This window comes from Zingiber officinale, chromosome 5A (genome assembly GCF_018446385.1).
Source record: "Zingiber officinale cultivar Zhangliang chromosome 5A, Zo_v1.1, whole genome shotgun sequence".
Classification (NCBI taxonomy): domain Eukaryota; kingdom Viridiplantae; phylum Streptophyta; class Magnoliopsida; order Zingiberales; family Zingiberaceae; genus Zingiber; species Zingiber officinale.
The window spans coordinates 108,396,614-108,416,035 of NC_055994.1; the positions used below are offsets into that span (position 1 = coordinate 108,396,614).

Genomic DNA, 19,422 nt, shown 5'->3' on the forward strand with positions numbered 1-19,422 from the left:
ATTTGTTAGATTAGTTTTATCTGTTTTTTTATCATTAGGATTTAAATTTTTGTTAATTGGATTATCTATTTTGGATAGAATTTTCTATATTGATATTATCTAGATTATTAAATAATTTATTAAGATATTTATTGATTTTATCTAAATCTATTTTCTCATTTTTAAGTTTTAAATTTAAATTTATTTTAATGTTTAAATTAATTATTTTTGAATTTTTATTTAATTTTAAATTTTCTAAATTAATTAATTTATTTGAATTGATTTGGTCAATCTTCTGTTTGACCAAGTCAAGGTTGATGCTGATTTGATCGAAATCTTGATTGACTCGATCAAAATCTAGATTGTTATGCACCATACTAGGGATAATTTTATAATTATCTAGCTTATTATACACATTATTTAATTCTCTACTAATAGGGGTTTTTTGGTAAATTGAACTAACCTCAAGTGCAACCTCTTAATTTTGTCAACTTCTTCATTGGATTGGACTCAAGCTTGGATTCATTTTTGTCTTGTTCATCCAGCTTCAAAGGCTCCTCATGAAGCTGGGTTATATTAGCTCATAACTTATAAGCATCTTTGTGTTCTCCATTTCTACATGTAATCTTGTTAGGTAATAAATTTGAAATTAACTTGATTTCCTTTTTATTTGACTACGAATGTTGGGTAGATTTCTTCAATGCAATGTTGTAGTCGAAGTCGTCCATCATAACGAAGCTCTCCATCTAACACTTCCATATTTTGAAGTAGTCCTTGTCGTACGATAGAAGTTCGTGAATGCATTCACCCTAACATCTCTTTGTGCATTGATTCTCTTGCACAATACAATTTTAATAAGATATTCCAAGACTAATGACAAAAGGCCACTACGCTCGCCTCCAGTGTAGTAAATAACAGGTGGCTACAAGCCTATTGAGGCCCTTCCTCCCCGTTAACTTATTGAGAATCTCTTCCGGGTGCCCGTACCACTTTTTTTCTCTTTTCTTCCTTGCAACAAAAAATTAATCCAGACAACAGAAAAATATATTTATCCTGTAAAACAGAGTTAGCACAACATTAATAAAATATGAGTAGTAATTAGATCTTATCTCTCTGAGATTAGGATCTAGTCAAGGTCTCAACTTAGATTTTTCAAATGGACCTAAGTTGGACTGATGCATACAATTCCCTCAATCGGGAATACGTTATCACTGGATCCCTCCTCCAGTTGCTTACCTTCACATACCACTTGCAGTCGCTTGATTTGTCGTTGACCCACCAGGTTTTCTCGTTAGTTGTCATGTCCGACGGACCTAACTAGACTTCAGTCGGTTGTCAGGTTTCGCGGACCCAACCGAACTTTCCGTCAGATATCGGGTCCCGCGGACCTATCCGAACTTCGCACTAGCTAGCAAGTCCCGCGGACCTAGTTGGATTTCAGCCTGGTGTCATGTCCTCAAGACCCGTCAACTCCTACACACTTGGTAAAATAATTAGATCACAAAACACTCTAACTTTAATCCACTTGTCATTAATCAAAACCTGAGTTAGATCATTAGTGAAAATTACACCCAACATTCCAGTCTACTCTCGGTCGGCTCTAGCGCCAGTTGGCCCCAGCGCCGGTCGAACCCCAGGGCTCACTCCTTCATTTCTCACGGGCACGACTCTCAGTCTACTCTCGGTCGTTGTCCGTTCCAGTCAGACTATCACAGGAGACAACGTTGTCAGGGAATCACAATCATCTGTCAAAGAATAACGACTACTTGTCAGGGAATATTTCGATACTTTGCCACATGCACATGCGGAACCTTCCTCTACCCAATGGAAGTCTGTCGTACATCCTTCATCACTCGACATGCTTTGACACTCAACATTCTCTGATGTCTCATTATTACGGAGGTTATGAGAAACAATATAAAAAATGGTCCTCTCTGTTGACTATGTATGCGTTCACACACGCATCTACTATAGTTCTAATTTTTGGTACACTTTTCACTCGGTCTCTTTCTGATTTGAGCGTCGGAATGCTTATACCAGGGACCTCTTCCTTAATTCTCGCTCTAATGCCCCCGTGTGCTCTTTATGTGTGCATACCACATTCGATCGTATTCCTTGCCCCGTGCGAAGATCTAAGGCCTGCAATGTACTTTCACGGATCCTTCCATTCGACTCAACTTCTGGACGAAATCATACACCATCTGACTCAGCAACCTCAATGCCTAACTCAGCATCTCGAGTCCCCCACGTAGCTTGATAGTCTAAGCACTCCGATTTAGCATCCCGAGTCATCCTTGCAACTCCTCTCCAAAATGCCCCATGCGACTTGAGACCCAAGTCCTTAAAGCACTTCGCTCGGGGTTGGCTCGGAGCTCTATATTGAAGGAGCCATCCGTATTACTGAGCAATGAGCATGGCCCTCAGACCCGTCTCAATGCATAGGCCATATGCCTAGGGCCCCAATATTACTGGGGCCCATTGATTAAATAATTAAGTAGACATTAAAAATAAATAAATTAGGTCATTAATATTAATGCATGATAACATACACATTAATAAATATCATGTTAACTTATTAATTACATCTTATCAATTAATTCATTATTCCTATTTATACCTTACACGTATCCTTATTTCCTCATCATTACAATTAGCTAAGATTTTATTTTATTTAATCTTATTTCCTCATAATTATACTTAGTCCAGAATTTATTCTATTTAATTATATATCTTATAAAACTAATAAACTCTTTCCTTCTCAATATCTTTAAAAAATCCTAATTATTCTCTAACCAGTGCTTCGTGCCTATTTCTTTTCTGATCATTAATTTTGTACATTTATACTCTCGTCGGTATCTTTTTTTCTTTTCTCATCAGTAATTCTGTAAGTTTATGCTATCTCGTCGGTGATACTCTAGAACACTCTTCTTCTCACTCGTTGATAATATTTCTTTCTCACTCTTTCTTTTTCTTCCTCAATAATAACATGAATGAGGGATTTTTTTTATCCCGACGACAACGTAAATTAAAATGCGAAAAAAAATCAAAATTAAAATTAATAAAATTTTATTTACATTTAATAATGTCTCAAAAAAATTAAATAATTTAACAATATTAAAAAAAAATATCTAAATATTAGCGAGAAAATTAAATTTTATAAAAAATAATATATTATTTTTTAAAAAATAAATCATTTTTTTAAACCGGTCATTCTTAATCTCAAATTCAAATGAAAAAAACTTGAACAAAAAATTTAAAAATATATTAAAGGACTTTTTTTATTATTATTATTATTATTATTATTATTATTGCCTAAAACCTCGGAGTATCTTGAGACGCCCTGATGGCCCTTGTAGGGATGAGCCGTAACAGAACATGACCCTACTAACCCAAGCATCGGAGAGATTCACTGGACTACTCTGGCACCCTTTGAACTCAAGCATGGACTGCTTTGGTGCCCTTTGACACATGTTAATGCACACAGGGAGCTTTATGTCAGCAGCCAACAAAGAGCCAGATTTTGAATCCATCAAGATCCATCTGATTGAAAACAATAAATCACTAGAAGTTGTATACCTATTTTCTGCACCCATTCAATGGAACACAAAGGAGTAACAATTGTCCTGAGAATGTTCTTTGGCTATTTGCAAGGCACACTAATCCATTATCTGATTATGATTTCAATAAACTGAAACTTCCAATACAATGTCTAATTATGAGCACGATCAATTCCAATTAGAGAATATTACATGAATAATGTGCCTTCAGCTTCACAAAAAATCTTACTAAGCTCTTCTTTGACTTCAAGATCAGCAAATGAAAATTGAATGGCACTTCGAGCAAGAATAAACATGTCGCGCTTGTTTAGTCCTGCATAATTAAAATACAATAATGCAGTAAATATAAAGGTTGGTAGATATGCTTTGTGATAAAGATGGTGATTAACACACCAAATGTTGAGGCAGCAAGATGGTACTCGTTTGACAGAGATGTTGAGAAAAGGCCAGAATCATCAGTGCACAGTGCCACTGGATGGTTGACTTTGTAAATATCAGCTGCACAGTCATGTTCTATCACTGTCTAATGAAAGGTAATGCATAAGCCCGAACTTAAGAAAATGAGGTACCGACCAAAATGATGATTGGATAAGGAAGAGAGGCGTTCACTTTGGATATTTGATGTTAAGCATATCTCAACCTGCGATACATACGTGGGATTTGAAGCAAAATATAGGGCGCCAAGCTAGTGAAAAAACAAACTAAAAAGAGACTGGGCATATGGAGATTATTACTGGGATCCTTAAGACTTTCACCCTCGTCCATTCCTCTTCTTTAAGGAAGCAAGCATGGCCTATTCGTTGGGGGCAAAAATCGATCATTGCTTTGATTTCCTTGTGGTTTGGCACCTAAAATCTCTAAGTCATTACATTGAACTAGTTAATCAGTTTGAAAAATTAGTTTGAAACAGCAATAAGCTTGATGACACACCTCTCCACAATGGAGAGTAATAGGAAGCCCTATCTCTTTAGCATGCTTCAGTGCGGGAAGGAAAGTTTCCCTGCAGATCAAAAGCGATGTAAGAACCTGGAAACTGCATTTGCTATATTATAATTACATTGCATGCACAATTTACCATTCACCGACAATAGGATTGCCAGAGAGATCAAGTCCAACCACACCAAAATCCTTCAGTTCCCTTGCAAGCTTGACCTATAAAATTGATTAATGCCTTTGTAAGTAGCATTCAGATTGAATGATTTGACTGATAAAAAAAAATGCAAATATAGTCCTCTGATAGTACTGTTTCCATTGCAGATGCAGTGGTCTCACGGCGATCAATACTCAGAAGAAGGCGCACATAAATTTTCTTCCTCTTGTTGCAGTTGCTTATACAATTTACTGGTGTAGTTTCGGAAAGAGGTAAATTGTTTGCACCTGATGTTACAAAAGCAACATCAACAGTATCAACTGCTTGTATGCCATTAATGACTGCTTTCATATATGAGAGCTTTGTCATTCCTTTAGATTCATTTTGCTGCAAGATCAGCATAGTGTCATTGCTTAATTGCTCAATATCTTTGAAAACATGTTCGTCCCTTGTGCACAAATACCTTTGGAGTTGTTCTTAGTTCAAGATAAACAACATTCTCAGCAGCAAAATCTTCAATGACCTAGAAGACAGCAAGATGCAGAAGTATGACAGAGAGTGGACTGTGTTACAATCATGCAATTGATGTACCTCCTTAGTAATTCTTGTCACAGTTTGATGGTCAGTGGTAAGTATGTGAAATAAATCAAAAAGCTTGAAGCACTCTGGCAAAGACCGTCCATCTGCAGCAAATATGACATGAAAACAATATCCAGAGCTATCAGTGACTGATCATAATTATTGCAAAAACTAGCTACCGTATTAGTATTCGATTTTGTTAATAAGTAACTATCATATTCTTGAATTATTGTGAAAATTATTCTTAAGATCCTACCTTCATATTGTAAAGTCAAATGAAAACAGTCTCTTTTTTACATCCAAAAAGGGTGAGAGAGAGATCCCATGTTGGCCCTTCCTAGCTATCATTTTCTTCATTATCCTAAAAACTATAGTTGAGATTTTCCCCTGATATTATTGAAACATTTTAGCTATCATATAGTCTCATTTTCTTTTATTGCAGAATAGGTGCCAAGATCCTACTAGGTAGATTTTTTATACACGTAAATGGAGAGAATTAACAATAATCTAGCATAACAAAGATGATATTCTTCATGATAAAAGAAAAAACAAAATAATGTTCAAATTAGAAGAAGCTTTTCACTATAATTCAGACAAATTATCAATGGAAGAATTATACTCCCCCATAATTCAACAGTCGGGCAAACCTAAGTTTACTGCAATATTTACAATGCACATCATGATAAGTGCCAAATTTAGAAAGATGCAAAGATTTCTCTAACCAAGTTCAAGTGACTTATGTAAGTGGAGGCAGAATTTAAATCGTTGTTATATCATTGAGCTCAGGATAAGTACCACAAAGACATGATTAGGCAAGAAGAACCACCTAAGAAGGGGTAACAGGGACAATCAGGCTTTCCATGTTAAGGTAGTTGTAAAAGTGAATGATGGTAAATAACACCTATGTCCAGTGGGAAGAAATAATGAAACTGCTGCTGTATCCGTGGAAGAAATGAAGGAAAGGTGTAAAAAAACAAAAAAAAAATGAAGTAGCATTAGACAGAAATATGAAAGTTGTGTTTTGTCAAAAAATTAACAGGAAATATTGAGATTCTAAACAATAGTTCAATTTATCTCCAAAACAATAACTGAATCAAGGAAACCAGAATACTTCAGTATCACTTACTTTTCATGATAACATGTACTACATCTTCAAAATTAATGACACCTTCATCTCCCAATACTTTTGCAAGCTCTCTGTAGAAGTTAGGGAAAGACACAGATAAGATTAAATTGGGTAACTCAGTGTTTTTCTAACAGCATCACTTAGTAGGATAATGCCACCCCATGAAGGCTATTACCTTTGCTTACATTGTGTTTAATTGAATAATTGGATTCATCATTTAATGCATCTTGATGCAAGCATAACCCACAACTATCAATATATTGGGCTATTAAATTATTGTATTTAAACATTCATCTCTGCATCATACCAAAAGCCACAGTTGTAATAAAGGCGTACATAAAGAACAAATTCTTAAGTTAAACCATCAAATAGAGAAGTCAACCTATTTTTTTCAATGTATGTATGGGTCAATGCCACATTGTATATTAAAGAAGTGAGATTAGCGCAGCCACCATAGTATAAACTCCATGAATGCATCTTATGAGAAACATTATCTAAACACCCTACCATATTATCTGCCAAGTTTGTCATAGCTGTTTTTGTTTCTTGTCTTCATCCGTTAGTTAAATATAGTTTCTTTTCGTCATGAAAATCAGGTGAACTCCCACAGTATGCAAAACGCTCATTATCACAAATTCAGTAATTAAAAAAAAGGCAAATGCACAATGCTATGTGAAATAGGGAATTATCCAAGCCATGGCTAGGTTTTCGCAGGCAGCCATTCCGGCGGACATAATCTGCCTTGAAGAATTTCCAAATAATGTCCACCTCAAGTATTCAATATTACTCCTCAAATTCCATGGTATAAAGGAAACATTTTTCATACTTGTAGAAGAACCTAAAACCCCATCGAAGTCATACATATCGGTCCGACAGGCACAAGGAATTAGAATCGTTTCAACGATGGGCGGCCGATGATGAAATACTTGTACATCGACAAGTCCCACGGCACACAGTGAGTGATCCAGAGAGAGTATGAAATGATAGCACGGACGTTTCGATGGCAGATCCCTAGGTATGGATAGATGAGTTAGTTAGTAGGGAAAGAGATGGGCGAGATCTCACAGCAGGGTTGAATCTCTGACGGAGCCATTGAGGTGGGCATGGAGCTCGATCTTGGGCAGCAGTTTGCACCATTCCGGCAGCTCCATGTCTCCACCTGCGTCCATCTCTTCTTCGCCGTGGTTTGCTCAACAGGGGAGCGGCCTTTATGGACGGGCTCAGTCACGAGGGACCGTCGCTGAAAAAACAAAAGCCAAATTGCTAAAATTTCAAAAGTACCCTTAAAAATCGTAACATATTTTCTGAAAAGTACGCAGACAATTTAATTTCTTTTAAAATACCCTTAAACTTCTCAGAAATAACAGACAAGACAGTCGATTATCCGCTAGCGTAGGCTGGAAGACATAAATTGCATACGAATTTGGAAGTGGAGCCCGCTCTCTTCTACCCTTTTTTTTTTGCCGTTATTTTGTAAAATTTATTCCTTTTTTAGCAAAAGTAAAAAAAAGGGTGTCGTTTCAAAAAACAGAAAAGAAAAATCTGAAAATAGAATAAGTTCCGTCTTTGGAAAGGCCTCTGCTAGAGCCTCTTGCATCCTTTTCCTAAAATCACAAAAGCCTTCGTGGAGCTCCCGGGCACGGGACAAGTGGCAAGGCACCAGGTTAATATAAAAAATATCTTCGTGGATTAATGGTTGGAGCATGTTCGTGATAATATAAATTAAATAGCGGATTAATGTTATTTATTCGCAAAATTCTAAAGATGTCAACGTGTCTCGGGAGGTTAGCTCTAATTGTAGCTCGGGGCTTTTGAACATGTAAATGTGATGTAGCCACATAGATATACCATGTTCACTTATAGTTGGAGAGCAATGTGAAGTGTAATAAAAGTTAATATAAATAAAAGTAAAAAGTCATCCATACAAACTTGGGATAAATGTATCTAATCAACTATATAGAAATTTAGTTTGGCCTCTAGTCAGAAATCTACTTCCTTTTTGTTTTAAAATGTATATGGAGGTTAAAAGAAGTGAAATTAGAGGTGTAAAGAATACCTACCCTCTTCTTATTAAGTATATAATAATGTCTCCATTTTTGGAATTCACTCTTTTAGTAGTAGTTCATGCCAACTAGCTGTGAACCATTTTATATACCCACCTCTTTTTAAGTGGCTGATGCTATAAAAACAAACAAAGTGAAGGGGTAGAGCCTCATTTCCTTAAATCAATAAGAGTCAAAGTACACAATGGGTCCGTAATAACTCCAATTATTAAGAGTCTTTGTTTTTTAGCTCCAAATTCTTGTCCATATCTTTTTTCTTTTCTCATCAGTAATTCTGTAAATTTATGTTCTCTCTTTGATGATACTCTAGAACGCTCCTCCCTTGTTGATAATATTTCTTCCTCACTCTTTCTTTTTCTTCCTCAATAATAACATGAATTAGAGAATTTTTTTATCCCACAACGTAAATTAAAATACTTCATCATTAAAAAAGTATCAAAATCAAAATTAATAAAATTTATTTACGTACAACAATGTCTAAAAAAATTAAATAATTTAACAATTAAAAAAATTATCTAAATATTAACGAGAAAACTAAATTTTATATAAAAATAATATTTTATTTTTAAAAAAATAAATCATTTTTTTAAGCAGATCATTCTTACTCTCAAATTCAAATGGAAAAAAATTGAAAAAAAATTTAAAAATATATTAAAAGATTATTATTATTATTATTATTATTATTATTATTATTATTATTAGTGTCTAGGGTCTCGGAGAATCTTAAGACGGCCCTGCCGGTAAAGAATAAGTCATGTGATGTTGGACCGCGAAAATATGATCTTTAGTCAAAATGTCATTCTCCAATTAGACAATAAGTTAGCTCGTCTGGGCAATGTACATAAAGGAATGTAAATATGAAAACAAATCTACCAAGTACACACAAGCAGTGCCGTAACTTATATGCATCTTCATGGTAAGGTTGGTTACAATTTATGAATTGTCACGAGGAAAATATGTGTGCATGAATTAGCAAAGAAAGATACCTTCAATGTATAGACACATCCATAAGTAAAATGTATAATGAAAGTGTTCCCCAACTTCAAGTCCCAAGGGGGCTGTAGTGAAACAATTTGAAAGTAGTGTTATGACAAAGAAGAGCATATGATCCCGTCCGGAAGTTGAGTCAGACGGACCGCTAGATGAGATGGATGAACTGTTGATAAAGTCGCGACATCCCGGAGGGGAGGTGTGCTGAGATAGCTTCTGTGTTGACCAAGTCTTCAGAAGTCATTTGATCAGCGCTACCTGCAGTCAGCGACCGGGTTGACCCGACCCTCGGTACCCCGATACTTGAGGCAGATCCAACGAATATATAAGTACAAGACTAAGTCATAAAATAATGAAATATGCATAGAATATGAACGGAAAACGTACCCTGGCCCAGGGGGACGCCCTCGGATGGGACGCGGCTCGAGTTGTCGCGACCCGGAAGAGTAGATGACTCCGATCAGGCTGGAGAGTTGGATCTGACGACGAGGAGCTGCCCGCGGCACGGGCTCGGAAGACGAGCTGCAGGTCGAGATAAAACATGGGCACGCAGACCGGGGGTACTAGTGGCATGCAGGCCTGGACACGAAAACAGCATACAGACCGGGAAACGAGATCGACACGCAGGTCGGGATATGACTTCGGCACACAGGCCGTGATATGACATCGGTACGTAGACCGAGACATGAAATCGATATGCAGGCCAAGACACGAGACCATCACGTAGGCCGGGACACGACTTCAGCACGTAGGTTGAGATGAAACACCGACACGCAGCCCGGGAAAACAATAGGTCGTGCGCTAAAATACAACCACACATAAAGCTGGAACAGGGCAACGGCATGAAGGCCGGATCACAACACGCAAGTCAGATCAATGAGAGGGTCAGAACACAACGGAGATGAAACGTGGTCCGCTCGACGGTAATAGAACCCACGACAACAGTAATAAGCGAGAAGCCCGCGGGACAAGAGGGTGTCGGCACTGTGAGACAGAAGTCGATACAGTAGAAATGAAGCAGACGGTTGAGGACATGAGTAGGAGGGATGAGAGTTACTGGTAGCTGCGTGGGGAGGAAGAAGAGGAGATGCACCGGCGTCGGCTCCGGCGAGGAGAAATATGGCGGCGTCACAAGGAGGATGGCAGTGTTGTGCGGTTGTTCGGTAGCGGCGTCGCAAAGAGAAGTAGGAGAGGCAATGCGGTCGACGACGAAAGATGCTCGGAGGCGGCGAGCTCAGTCCGGTGGGGGCGGCCGGCTGCGGAGCTAGGGAGGAGGAAGAAGAAGACCAGCTGCGGTGCTAGCCGCCGGAAGAGAGGAGGAGGAGGAGGAGGGGAGAGGCGGTCGTCGTCGGGAGGAGAGGTGGCGACCCGGTTAGGAGAGGGAGAGTAGATGAGGTGAGAGCCGGCATCAGCTCCGGCGACAACGTCGCAAGAAGAAGGAGTCCCCCCTGGTTACTGTTGCAGGCGGCGGCCAGCCTCCCGAACCAAGCAAGCAGCCCGGTTATCCCTTAATGCCCTAACAGTGGAATGACCCAATTGCCCCTCTCCTTCCCTCAAACTCCGTCTATGCCCCTCAGCCCCAACCGTATCACAAGTCTCCCCTTCAAGTCTAGTCGAAGGAGGCGCAAGTCCGACTGACTAGACCCATCCAATTGAAATAAAGAATCGCCAATGAACGCAGAGTCATATCGCGGGTCGGTCATATAACGTCGAACGAACAGCCATGGCGATGGTCGACTGAACAGGGGACGGAAAGCCAAGCCGACGACCGAGTGAATGCTTAAGGAATGATCGATCAAACAAAAGTGTGTCGAGCTGAGTGACGCACGAAATGTCGAGCCGAGCAACATATAAAACCCATGGCAAGCAAGCGATCAATCGAATGCTGAGGGAAACCAAGTGATAATCCAAGAGACACTCAAGCGATACTGAGCAGAGGGATTGGGGGATTATAAATCACGACCGGACGACCGAAAAATGTTAACCGGTCCGGAGAGAAAATGTCAATCGAGCGAAATAAGGGCGGGCGAGCAATGCCCAATGCGCGACCGAGAAAATACCGACCAAGCAACAAAGATAATGTCGATCGGGCGAGATGAGAACGGGCGAGTAGACGAACGGATAAGTAGAATCGAATGCACGATCGAGAAAGTGTCGACCGAACGACAGTAAATTGTGACCGAGAAATCGCACAATACCGACCGGGGTAATATGGAGAGTGATGGACGAGTGAAGCCGTGAGCGCGAACGAGAGAATGCCAACTGAGCGATAGTGAATCGCGGCTGGGCTATAGAGAGAATAATGGACGAGTGAAGCCGTGAGCGCGAACGAGAGAATGTCGTCCGAGAACAGTAAATCGCGACCGGATGATAAAGAGAATGATGGATGCGCAAAGTCATGAGCACTACTGAGTGAGTGCTGACCGAGCGAAAGTAAGTCGCGACCGGGCAATAAAGAGAATGATGGATGCGCATAGTCGTGAGCGCTACCGAGCGATTGCCGACTGAGCGGGTGCAGACCGAGCAATCGTAAATCGTGACCGACAATAAAGAGAATGACCGAACGAGTGCCGACCGAGAAAAACCCTTAAGCGATAGGTCGGTCAGCATAAAGTGAATAGCCGAGTGGTATCAGTGAGTGATCGAGCAAACGACCAAGCAACATCGATGAGTGAAACGCGAATGACGAGGATCGGGCAGAGCGGTAAGTGGAGTGGTGAGCGCCGACCGGGCAACAGCGAAACACGAATGATAAATACCGAGCAGAGAGGTGAGTGAAGCAGTGAGCATGATGAGTGCTGAGCAGAGCGGCGAGCGGGGCGAGTATGATGAGTGTCGGGCAGAGCGGCAAGTGAGCGGTGAGTATGAAGAGTGCCGAGTAAAGCGGCGAGTGCAGCAATGAGTGCCGACCGAGCCACAGAGGTGAGCGAAACGTGAAGGATGAGTGCCGAGCAGAGCGGCGAGTGAGTCAAGTGTGATGTGTGCCGAGCAAAGCGGCAAGTGAAGCAAGTGTGATGAGTGTTAGGTATGGCTGTAAGTGAGCGGTGAGCACCGACTGAGAGGTCGTTGGGCGTGAGAGCATGCTCACTTATAACTCGCATTGGGACGAGAGTCTGGGACCCGACCTGGAAAGGTCGTTGGGCATGAGAGCCTTGAGCATGATGAGTGCTGAGCAGAGCGGCGAGCGGGGCGAGTATGATGAGTGTCGGGCAGAGCGGCAAGTGAGCGGTGAGTATGAAGAGTGCCGAGTAAAGCGGCGAGTGCAGCAATGAGTGCCGACCGAGCCACAGAGGTGAGCGAAACGTGAAGGATGAGTGCCGAGCAGAGCGGCGAGTGAGTCAAGTGTGATGTGTGCCGAGCAAAGCGGCAAGTGAAGCAAGTGTGATGAGTGTTAGGTATGGCTGTAAGTGAGCGGTGAGCACCGACTGAGAGGTCGTTGGGCGTGAGAGCATGCTCACTTATAACTCGCATTGGGACGAGAGTCTGGGACCCGACCTGGAAAGGTCGTTGGGCATGAGAGCCTTGCTCACTTATAATTCGCATTGGAGCGAGAGTCTAGGACGACCGACCTGGAAAAGTCGTTGGGCGTGAGAGCCTTGCTCACTTATAACTGGTACTGGGGCGAGAGTCTGGGACAGCCGACTGGGAAGGTCGTTGGGCGTGAGAGCCTTGCTCACTTATAACTCGCACTGGGGCGAGAGTCTGGGACAACCGACCGGAAAGGTCGTTAGGCGTGAGAGTCATGCTCACTTATAACTCGCACTGGGGCAAGTGTCTGGAACCCGACCTGGAAGGTCGTTGGGCATGAGAGTCGTGCTCACTTATAACTCGCACTGGGGCGAGAGTCTGGAGGCATGAGAGCAGAGCTCACTTACAACTCGCACTAAGGCGAGAGTTTGGGACCCGAGCTGGAAGGTCGTTGGGCGTGAGAGTCATGCTCACTTATAACTCGCACTGGGGCGAGAGTCTGGAGGCGTGAGAGCAGAGCTCACTTATAACTCACACTAAGGCGAGAGTCTGGGACAGCTGACCGGGAAGGTCATTATGGGGGGGGGGGGTTGAGCGTGAGAGCAGTGCTCACTTATAACTCGCACTGGGGCGAGAGTCTGGGACAACCGACCTGGAAGGTCGTTGGGCGTGAGAGTCATTCTCACTTATAACTCGCACTGAGGCGAGAGTCTGGGATCCCAACCAAGAGGTGATATGGAGGCCTGACCAGTACTTGATCTGGAGACCTGGCCAAGAATTGATCTGAAGGTCTGACCATGACCTGACCTAGAGACCTGACTAGGAAACATTCTGAATGCCTGACAAAGAAGCAATCTGGAGGCCTGACTCGGAATTGATATGGAGATCTGACCAGGACTTGATCAGGAGACCTGATTGGAAAACAATCTTAAGGCCTGACAAAAAAGCAATCTGAAGGCCTGACCCGAAATTGATCTGGAGATCTGACTGGGAATTGGTCTGGAAGCCTGACCAGGAATTGGTTTGGAGGCCCGACCGAGAGATTGTTAGCGATACTCCGATCCGAGACCGGTGGTGATACTCTGGTCCGAGACCAGTGGTGATATCTCGACCCTGAACGGGGGAGGATAAGCCTTGAAGCCCCTAGAAGCGAAGCCTATAGCAATATGAGGGAATAAAACCTTTGTCATACCTGATCGCGTATCATACCTGATCGCGGAGTGGTATCAGCCGACTGAGAATCTATCTCGGTCCCTCAACTCCCGAATACCCGTGGAGTGAGGGGGGAGGATAAAAAGCGTGAAGACGATATAAGGGAACAGAGTCCATAACCATAGAAGGAAGCATAGCACTGTGGATGCAGGTAGCAACACCTGTAGACGTAAGAGACTACAAAATAGGTGAAGGATGCAGAGTATATAATAATAATAGAGTAAAGCACCTATGGTAGCAAGAGGATGCAGAGCCTCCTGGCGAAGGGTGTAGAGCCTATAGTGCAGAGCCGGTAATAGAAAGAGGATGTAGAACCTCATGGCGAAGGGTGCAGAGCCTATAATACACCTGATCGGGGAGCTGGGCCCCTAGTCCCTGATTAGAGAGTAAGACCCCTAGCTTGTAATCAAAGAGCGAGGCCCCTAGATCCTGATCGGGAAGTGGTACTGTGAGTCAATGATTGGGGAGCTGTGTCCCTAGTACATGAGCGGGGAGCTGGACTCCTAGTGTCCAATCAAAAATCGAAAGCCCTAGTCTTTGACCAAGGAACTAGGATTTTACTCTCTTATCAGGGAGCTATATCAGTTCCTATAATCGTAAAAAAGGGAGCAGAGCTTGTAGCTTACCTGATCGGGAAGTCATGCCAACCGGCTAAGGGTTTGTCTCGGTCCCTTAACTCCCGAATACCCGTGGAGTCAGGGAAAAAATATAACAGAAAAACTAACCTGTCAGCCAGCTGCAGCTCCACTCGATCCCTCGACTCCCGAATACCGGTGGAGTGAGGATAGAAGATAATACGTGCGTCGAGATCCTCCGGGATTGTGATAATAGCAGAGAACCTCCCGACGTCGTCCATCTTCACGTTCCGGAACAGGTGAAGGATGTTCCCACAGACGACGCCAAATTGATCTCATCCGGAAGCTGAGTCAGACGGATCGCTGGGTGAGGTGTATGAAATGTTGACGAAGTCGCGACGTCCCGGAGGGGAGGTGTGCTGAGATGGTTTCTGTGTTGACCAAGTCTTCAGAAGTCCTTTGGTCAACGCTACCTGCAGTCAGCGACCGGGTTGACCCGGCCACCGGTACCCCGATACTCGAGGCAGATCCAACGAATATATAAGTACAAGACTAAGTCATAAAATAATATGCATAGAATATGAACGGAGAACGTACCCTGGCCCAGGGGGCGCCCTCGGATGGGATGCGGCTCGAGTTGTCGCGACCCGGAAGAGTAGATGACTCCGATCAGGCTGGAGAGCTGGATCTGACGAAGAGGGGGTGCCCGCGGCACGGGCTCGGAAGACGAGCTGCAGGTCGAGATAAAACACCGCCATGCAGGCCGGGGGTACTAGCGGCACGCAGGTCTGGACACGAAATCAGCATACAGACCGGGAAACGAGATCAGCACGCAGACCGGGATATGACCTCGGCACACAGTCCGGGATCTGACATCGACACGCAGGCCGAGACATGAAATCGACACGTAGGCCGAGACACGAGCCAAGCACGTAGGCCGGGACACGACTTCAGCACGTAGGCCGAGATGAAACACTGGCACACAGTCCGGGAAAACAATAGGTCGTGTGCTAAAATACAACCACACATAAAGCTGGAACAGGGCAACAACAAGAAGGTCGGGTCACAACACGCAAGTTAGATCAATGAAAGGGTCAGAACACAGCGGAGATGAAACGTGGTCCGCTCGGCGATAATTGAACCCACGACAACAGTAATAAGCGAGAAGCCCGCGGGAAAAGAGAGTGTCGGCACTGTGAGACAGAAGTCGATACGCTAGAAACGAAGCAGACGATTGAGGACGTGAGCAAGAGGGATGAGAGTTACTGGTAGCTTCGTGGGGAGGAAGAAGAGGAGATGCGGCGGAGTCGGCTTCGGGGAGGAGAAATCTGGCGGCGTCGTAAGGAGGATGGCAGTGTTGTGCGGCTGTTCGATAGCGGCGTCACAAAGAGAAGTAGGAGAGGCAATGCGGTCGATGGCGAAAGACGCTCGGAGGCGACGAGCTCAGTCCGGTGGGGGCGGCCGACTACGGAGCTAGCGAGGAGGAAGAAGAAGACCAGCTGCGGTGCTAGCCGCGGGAAGAGAGGAGGAGGAGGAGGAGGAGGGGAGAGGCGGTCGTCGTCAGGAGGAGGGGAGAGGCGGTCGTCGTCAGGAGGAGAGGTGGCGACCCGGTTAGGAGAGGGAGAGTAGATGAGGTGAGAGCCGGCCTCGGCTCCGGCGACAACGTCGCAAGAAGAAGGAAGAAGAAGGAGTCCCCCTGGTTTCTGTTGCAGGCGGCGGCCAACCTCCCGAACCAAGCAGCCTCCCCTCATCCCTTAATGTCCTAATAGTGGAATGAACCAATTGCTCCTCTCCTTCCCTCAAACTCCCTCTATGCCCCTCAGCCCCAAGCAGCCTCCCCTCATACCTTAATGTCCTAACAGTGGAATGACCCAATTCCCCTCTCCTTCCCTCAAACTCCCTCTATGCCCCTCAGCCCCAACCGTATCAGCATAGATATACCTTTTTTTCTATAAAATAACAAATATAAATATAAATACACCAGAAAAAGAAAGAGGAAATATTTGTATAATGAAATCTTTCCGAATAATATGTTGCACGCCATGTAATGCTCTTGCAATTGAATAAGCATACCTATTTCAGACCTTAGAAGGCATCAGAATATCTCCACCAATCAAAATCTATTAATGCATTATAAAGTAGAGCGTATTAGGACTCACATTTCCAACACCAATCCCAAAGTTTGGTCTGTCTTGGGATCCTCTTTCATATTCAAAGAAATATTCATCCAAGTAGGAGCAATCTTGTCTAGTATGGACTTAGTGAGACAAACAAGGTTGCAAAACTTGTTTGATAGTTCCAAGAAAATTGTGGAAGAAATAGTTTGATATAGAACCAATGACACAGGGATTACATTCAAAAGAAGTATATGTGGCCTAGTGAATTGCAAGCACATGTTACAAAAACTAATGATCAAAAGGAGTCATGATTTACCTTTTTAATTATCACAGGGGAGCTGCCAATAGGGTCAATATTAGTTATAGGACCTTTTTCTTCTCGAAAAAACTTCCTCATAATGTCTACATGTTCAGTTGGTTTGATATAGAAGATTGGAAATCCTGCAAGATAATCTTCGCGAGCCAAGTTTGGCAACGGTTTGACAAAAATATGATCTGGTTCTGCTATCAATACATACCTGCAGTTTTTTAGATGCAACACAGATAGCTCTGTTTTGCTCATAAAGAAACACAGATAGAGTCAAATGGCACAATGTTCTCAAAGGAAAATAGTTTACTCCTCAATAGTTGCTTCTCCAGCCATTACACAAAGGCCAAAGGTCTGTTTAGGGCAATGTACCCCTGGAACCACATCAATGAAGCAGTAGAGAATAATATCCTCCGTTGGTAAATATTTGCAAAAGTCATGAACCAAAGACACACTCAGAGTGATTGAAGCAACAAGGGAGCATTGATAAATAGTTCAATAGTGAAGAAGTTACATGCACTTGTCTGATACTGTTAAATGCATTTTTATGGTGAAAGAAACTGCCATGTACAAAATTTTCAGTGGAATAACTTGATCAATTGTCAAACAACAATACTTACTTTAAGGGCCTATTCGCAATCAGCCAAATGAGAAAATTTTGGTAAGGAGCTAGCAACTATTTGTCTGCAGCACTTAGCATTGAAGAGATGACTAGGAAAAAAATTTGAGAAAACTGTTAGTCCTCTAGATATTGCATATGATTAAGTTAACGTGGGATAGATTTTGCATAAAACACCACAAGTAACTTGGGCTTCTTAGCAAAGTATCACATACATAATAGTCTTTAACTTTTAGTAATTATCTTGCTATTAGCTATGTTTTTTCTTGGAATTTGGATCAATGACTATAACCTATTGAATTATATATTTTATTGTGTTTTTTTAATAGCAATGCAAAATATAGAGTATTTTGTTAATTATTGTTATATGTTTAATATTTACTTATAATTAGTGACTTTCATTTGTGATTGTAAATTTATTTAATCATTGAGGATCTCATCCATCAGGCTATCAGCTTTCCAGAGTGGAGGACCCTGGTGAACCCTCCCATCTCCGACCCCTCGCCATGTTTCATCTCCTTGTACCAGTAGTGCATTATCCGGCACTGCCACCTGCTATACGCTGCATCAATTGCAGTGGCCGCAACGTGAAACAGTTGCCTCTGAACGCGCAATCTCCCAATCTTAAGCATCCCACTGGCAAAATTATCAACACGGAGCTGGTTCACCGACTCTCGCCGCCGGTAGTGGATAACCATCGCGACGAGATTGTAGGTAGCAATGAAAGACCCGAAGGCCAGAAGCAGAAAGAACAGTGGAAAACCCTTGCCGATGTCCTGCCTCCTAATCATCTTTATCAAAAACCGGCCTTTCCTAGCCGCTGAGATCCAACTCACCGAATTTCAAATTCCCCAGCTTTTAAGGTCAACAGACACCCACAAACTCCATAAAAACTAAACAAAAAGGGGCACCAAGACGGGGACCGAGATCAGAAACGCATAAATAATACAGAATGTGATTCCGATACTCACAAGTCCGGAAAATCGTTGGCTCGAGAAGAATTAAGAATGAAAAAAAGGCGGAAAAGAAGCACTGACGAACTTACCAGCCGGCGGTTGTGGGGCGACCAGTGATTGGAAAGGCCAAGCAGTCTTCGGAGGTAGTAATTGTAGCGAGAAGATCGTTGAGGCTCTTGGAAACTAAGAAGCCGATGATTGCAGAGCCATCGAAGCAGGAGAGGCGGAGCACGCAGTGGCGGAATCGGAAGGGGACAACGAAACCGACGGGAAGGGAAAAGAGGAGTTAAGTTGCGATGGAATGAGCATGGAAACCAGGGTACACGAAAGTTAGCTAACCACTAACTGAAACAATATATGGCGAATCGATCATTCGATGCGGAGGATGATCTCATCAATAATAATAATAATAATAATAATAATAATAATAATAATAATAATAATAATAGATGAAATAAAATAAGAACATCCATAGTAAATAAAGATATTTTTCTCAAATATTTATGATCTTCATTTCCATATTATTTTTTAAATATTTTACTATTCAAATATCTCAATTTTTATAATAAAATATCCCCCACTTCTACATCATTTTGATGGATCACACCATATTTAATTAAATTTAAAAAAAAAATCAAAAACAGTGGCAGCCCACCTCTTTTATGGGCCCCACAAGAGAAAATCACCGGGTACAATTTCCAATCATCCCTCAAATATCCCTCCACAATAGGGGATGGAGGGATATTTGAGAAGGGAGGATATTTGGAGAAATATCCTCGCCAAA

The 19,422-nt window shown here is 42.5% G+C and overlaps 1 protein-coding gene and 1 long non-coding RNA gene across 5 annotated transcripts; both read right to left on the reverse strand.

Annotated features, from left to right (window-relative positions):
• Positions 1-3,620: 3,620 nt before the first annotated feature.
• On the reverse strand, positions 3,621-7,574 carry LOC121981363 (N6-mAMP deaminase-like). Of its 4 annotated transcripts, none has more exons than XM_042533834.1 (11): positions 7,397-7,574; positions 6,332-6,402; positions 5,218-5,309; positions 5,090-5,149; positions 4,780-5,013; positions 4,612-4,688; positions 4,467-4,536; positions 4,271-4,384; positions 4,110-4,176; positions 3,930-4,034; positions 3,621-3,849 (listed from the first exon to the last, which is right to left on the reverse strand). In XM_042533834.1, the coding sequence occupies exons 1-11, from the start codon at positions 7,498-7,500 to the stop codon at positions 3,725-3,727; spliced, it is 1,119 nt and encodes a 372-aa protein (XP_042389768.1). In that variant the 5' UTR covers positions 7,501-7,574; the 3' UTR covers positions 3,621-3,724. The 4 variants fall into 4 exon arrangements, with proteins under 4 accessions (XP_042389768.1, XP_042389769.1, XP_042389770.1 ...); XM_042533835.1 differs by having other exon boundaries at positions 7,193-7,532; XM_042533836.1 differs by having other exon boundaries at positions 7,158-7,532.
• A 9,341-nt stretch (positions 7,575-16,915) lies between these two features.
• Positions 16,916-18,974, reverse strand: LOC121981364. The gene is made up of 2 exons (XR_006111805.1): positions 18,728-18,974; positions 16,916-18,575 (listed from the first exon to the last, which is right to left on the reverse strand). It is a non-coding gene; the product is annotated as an uncharacterized LOC121981364 (long non-coding RNA).
• Between the last annotated feature and the right edge of the window lie 448 nt (positions 18,975-19,422).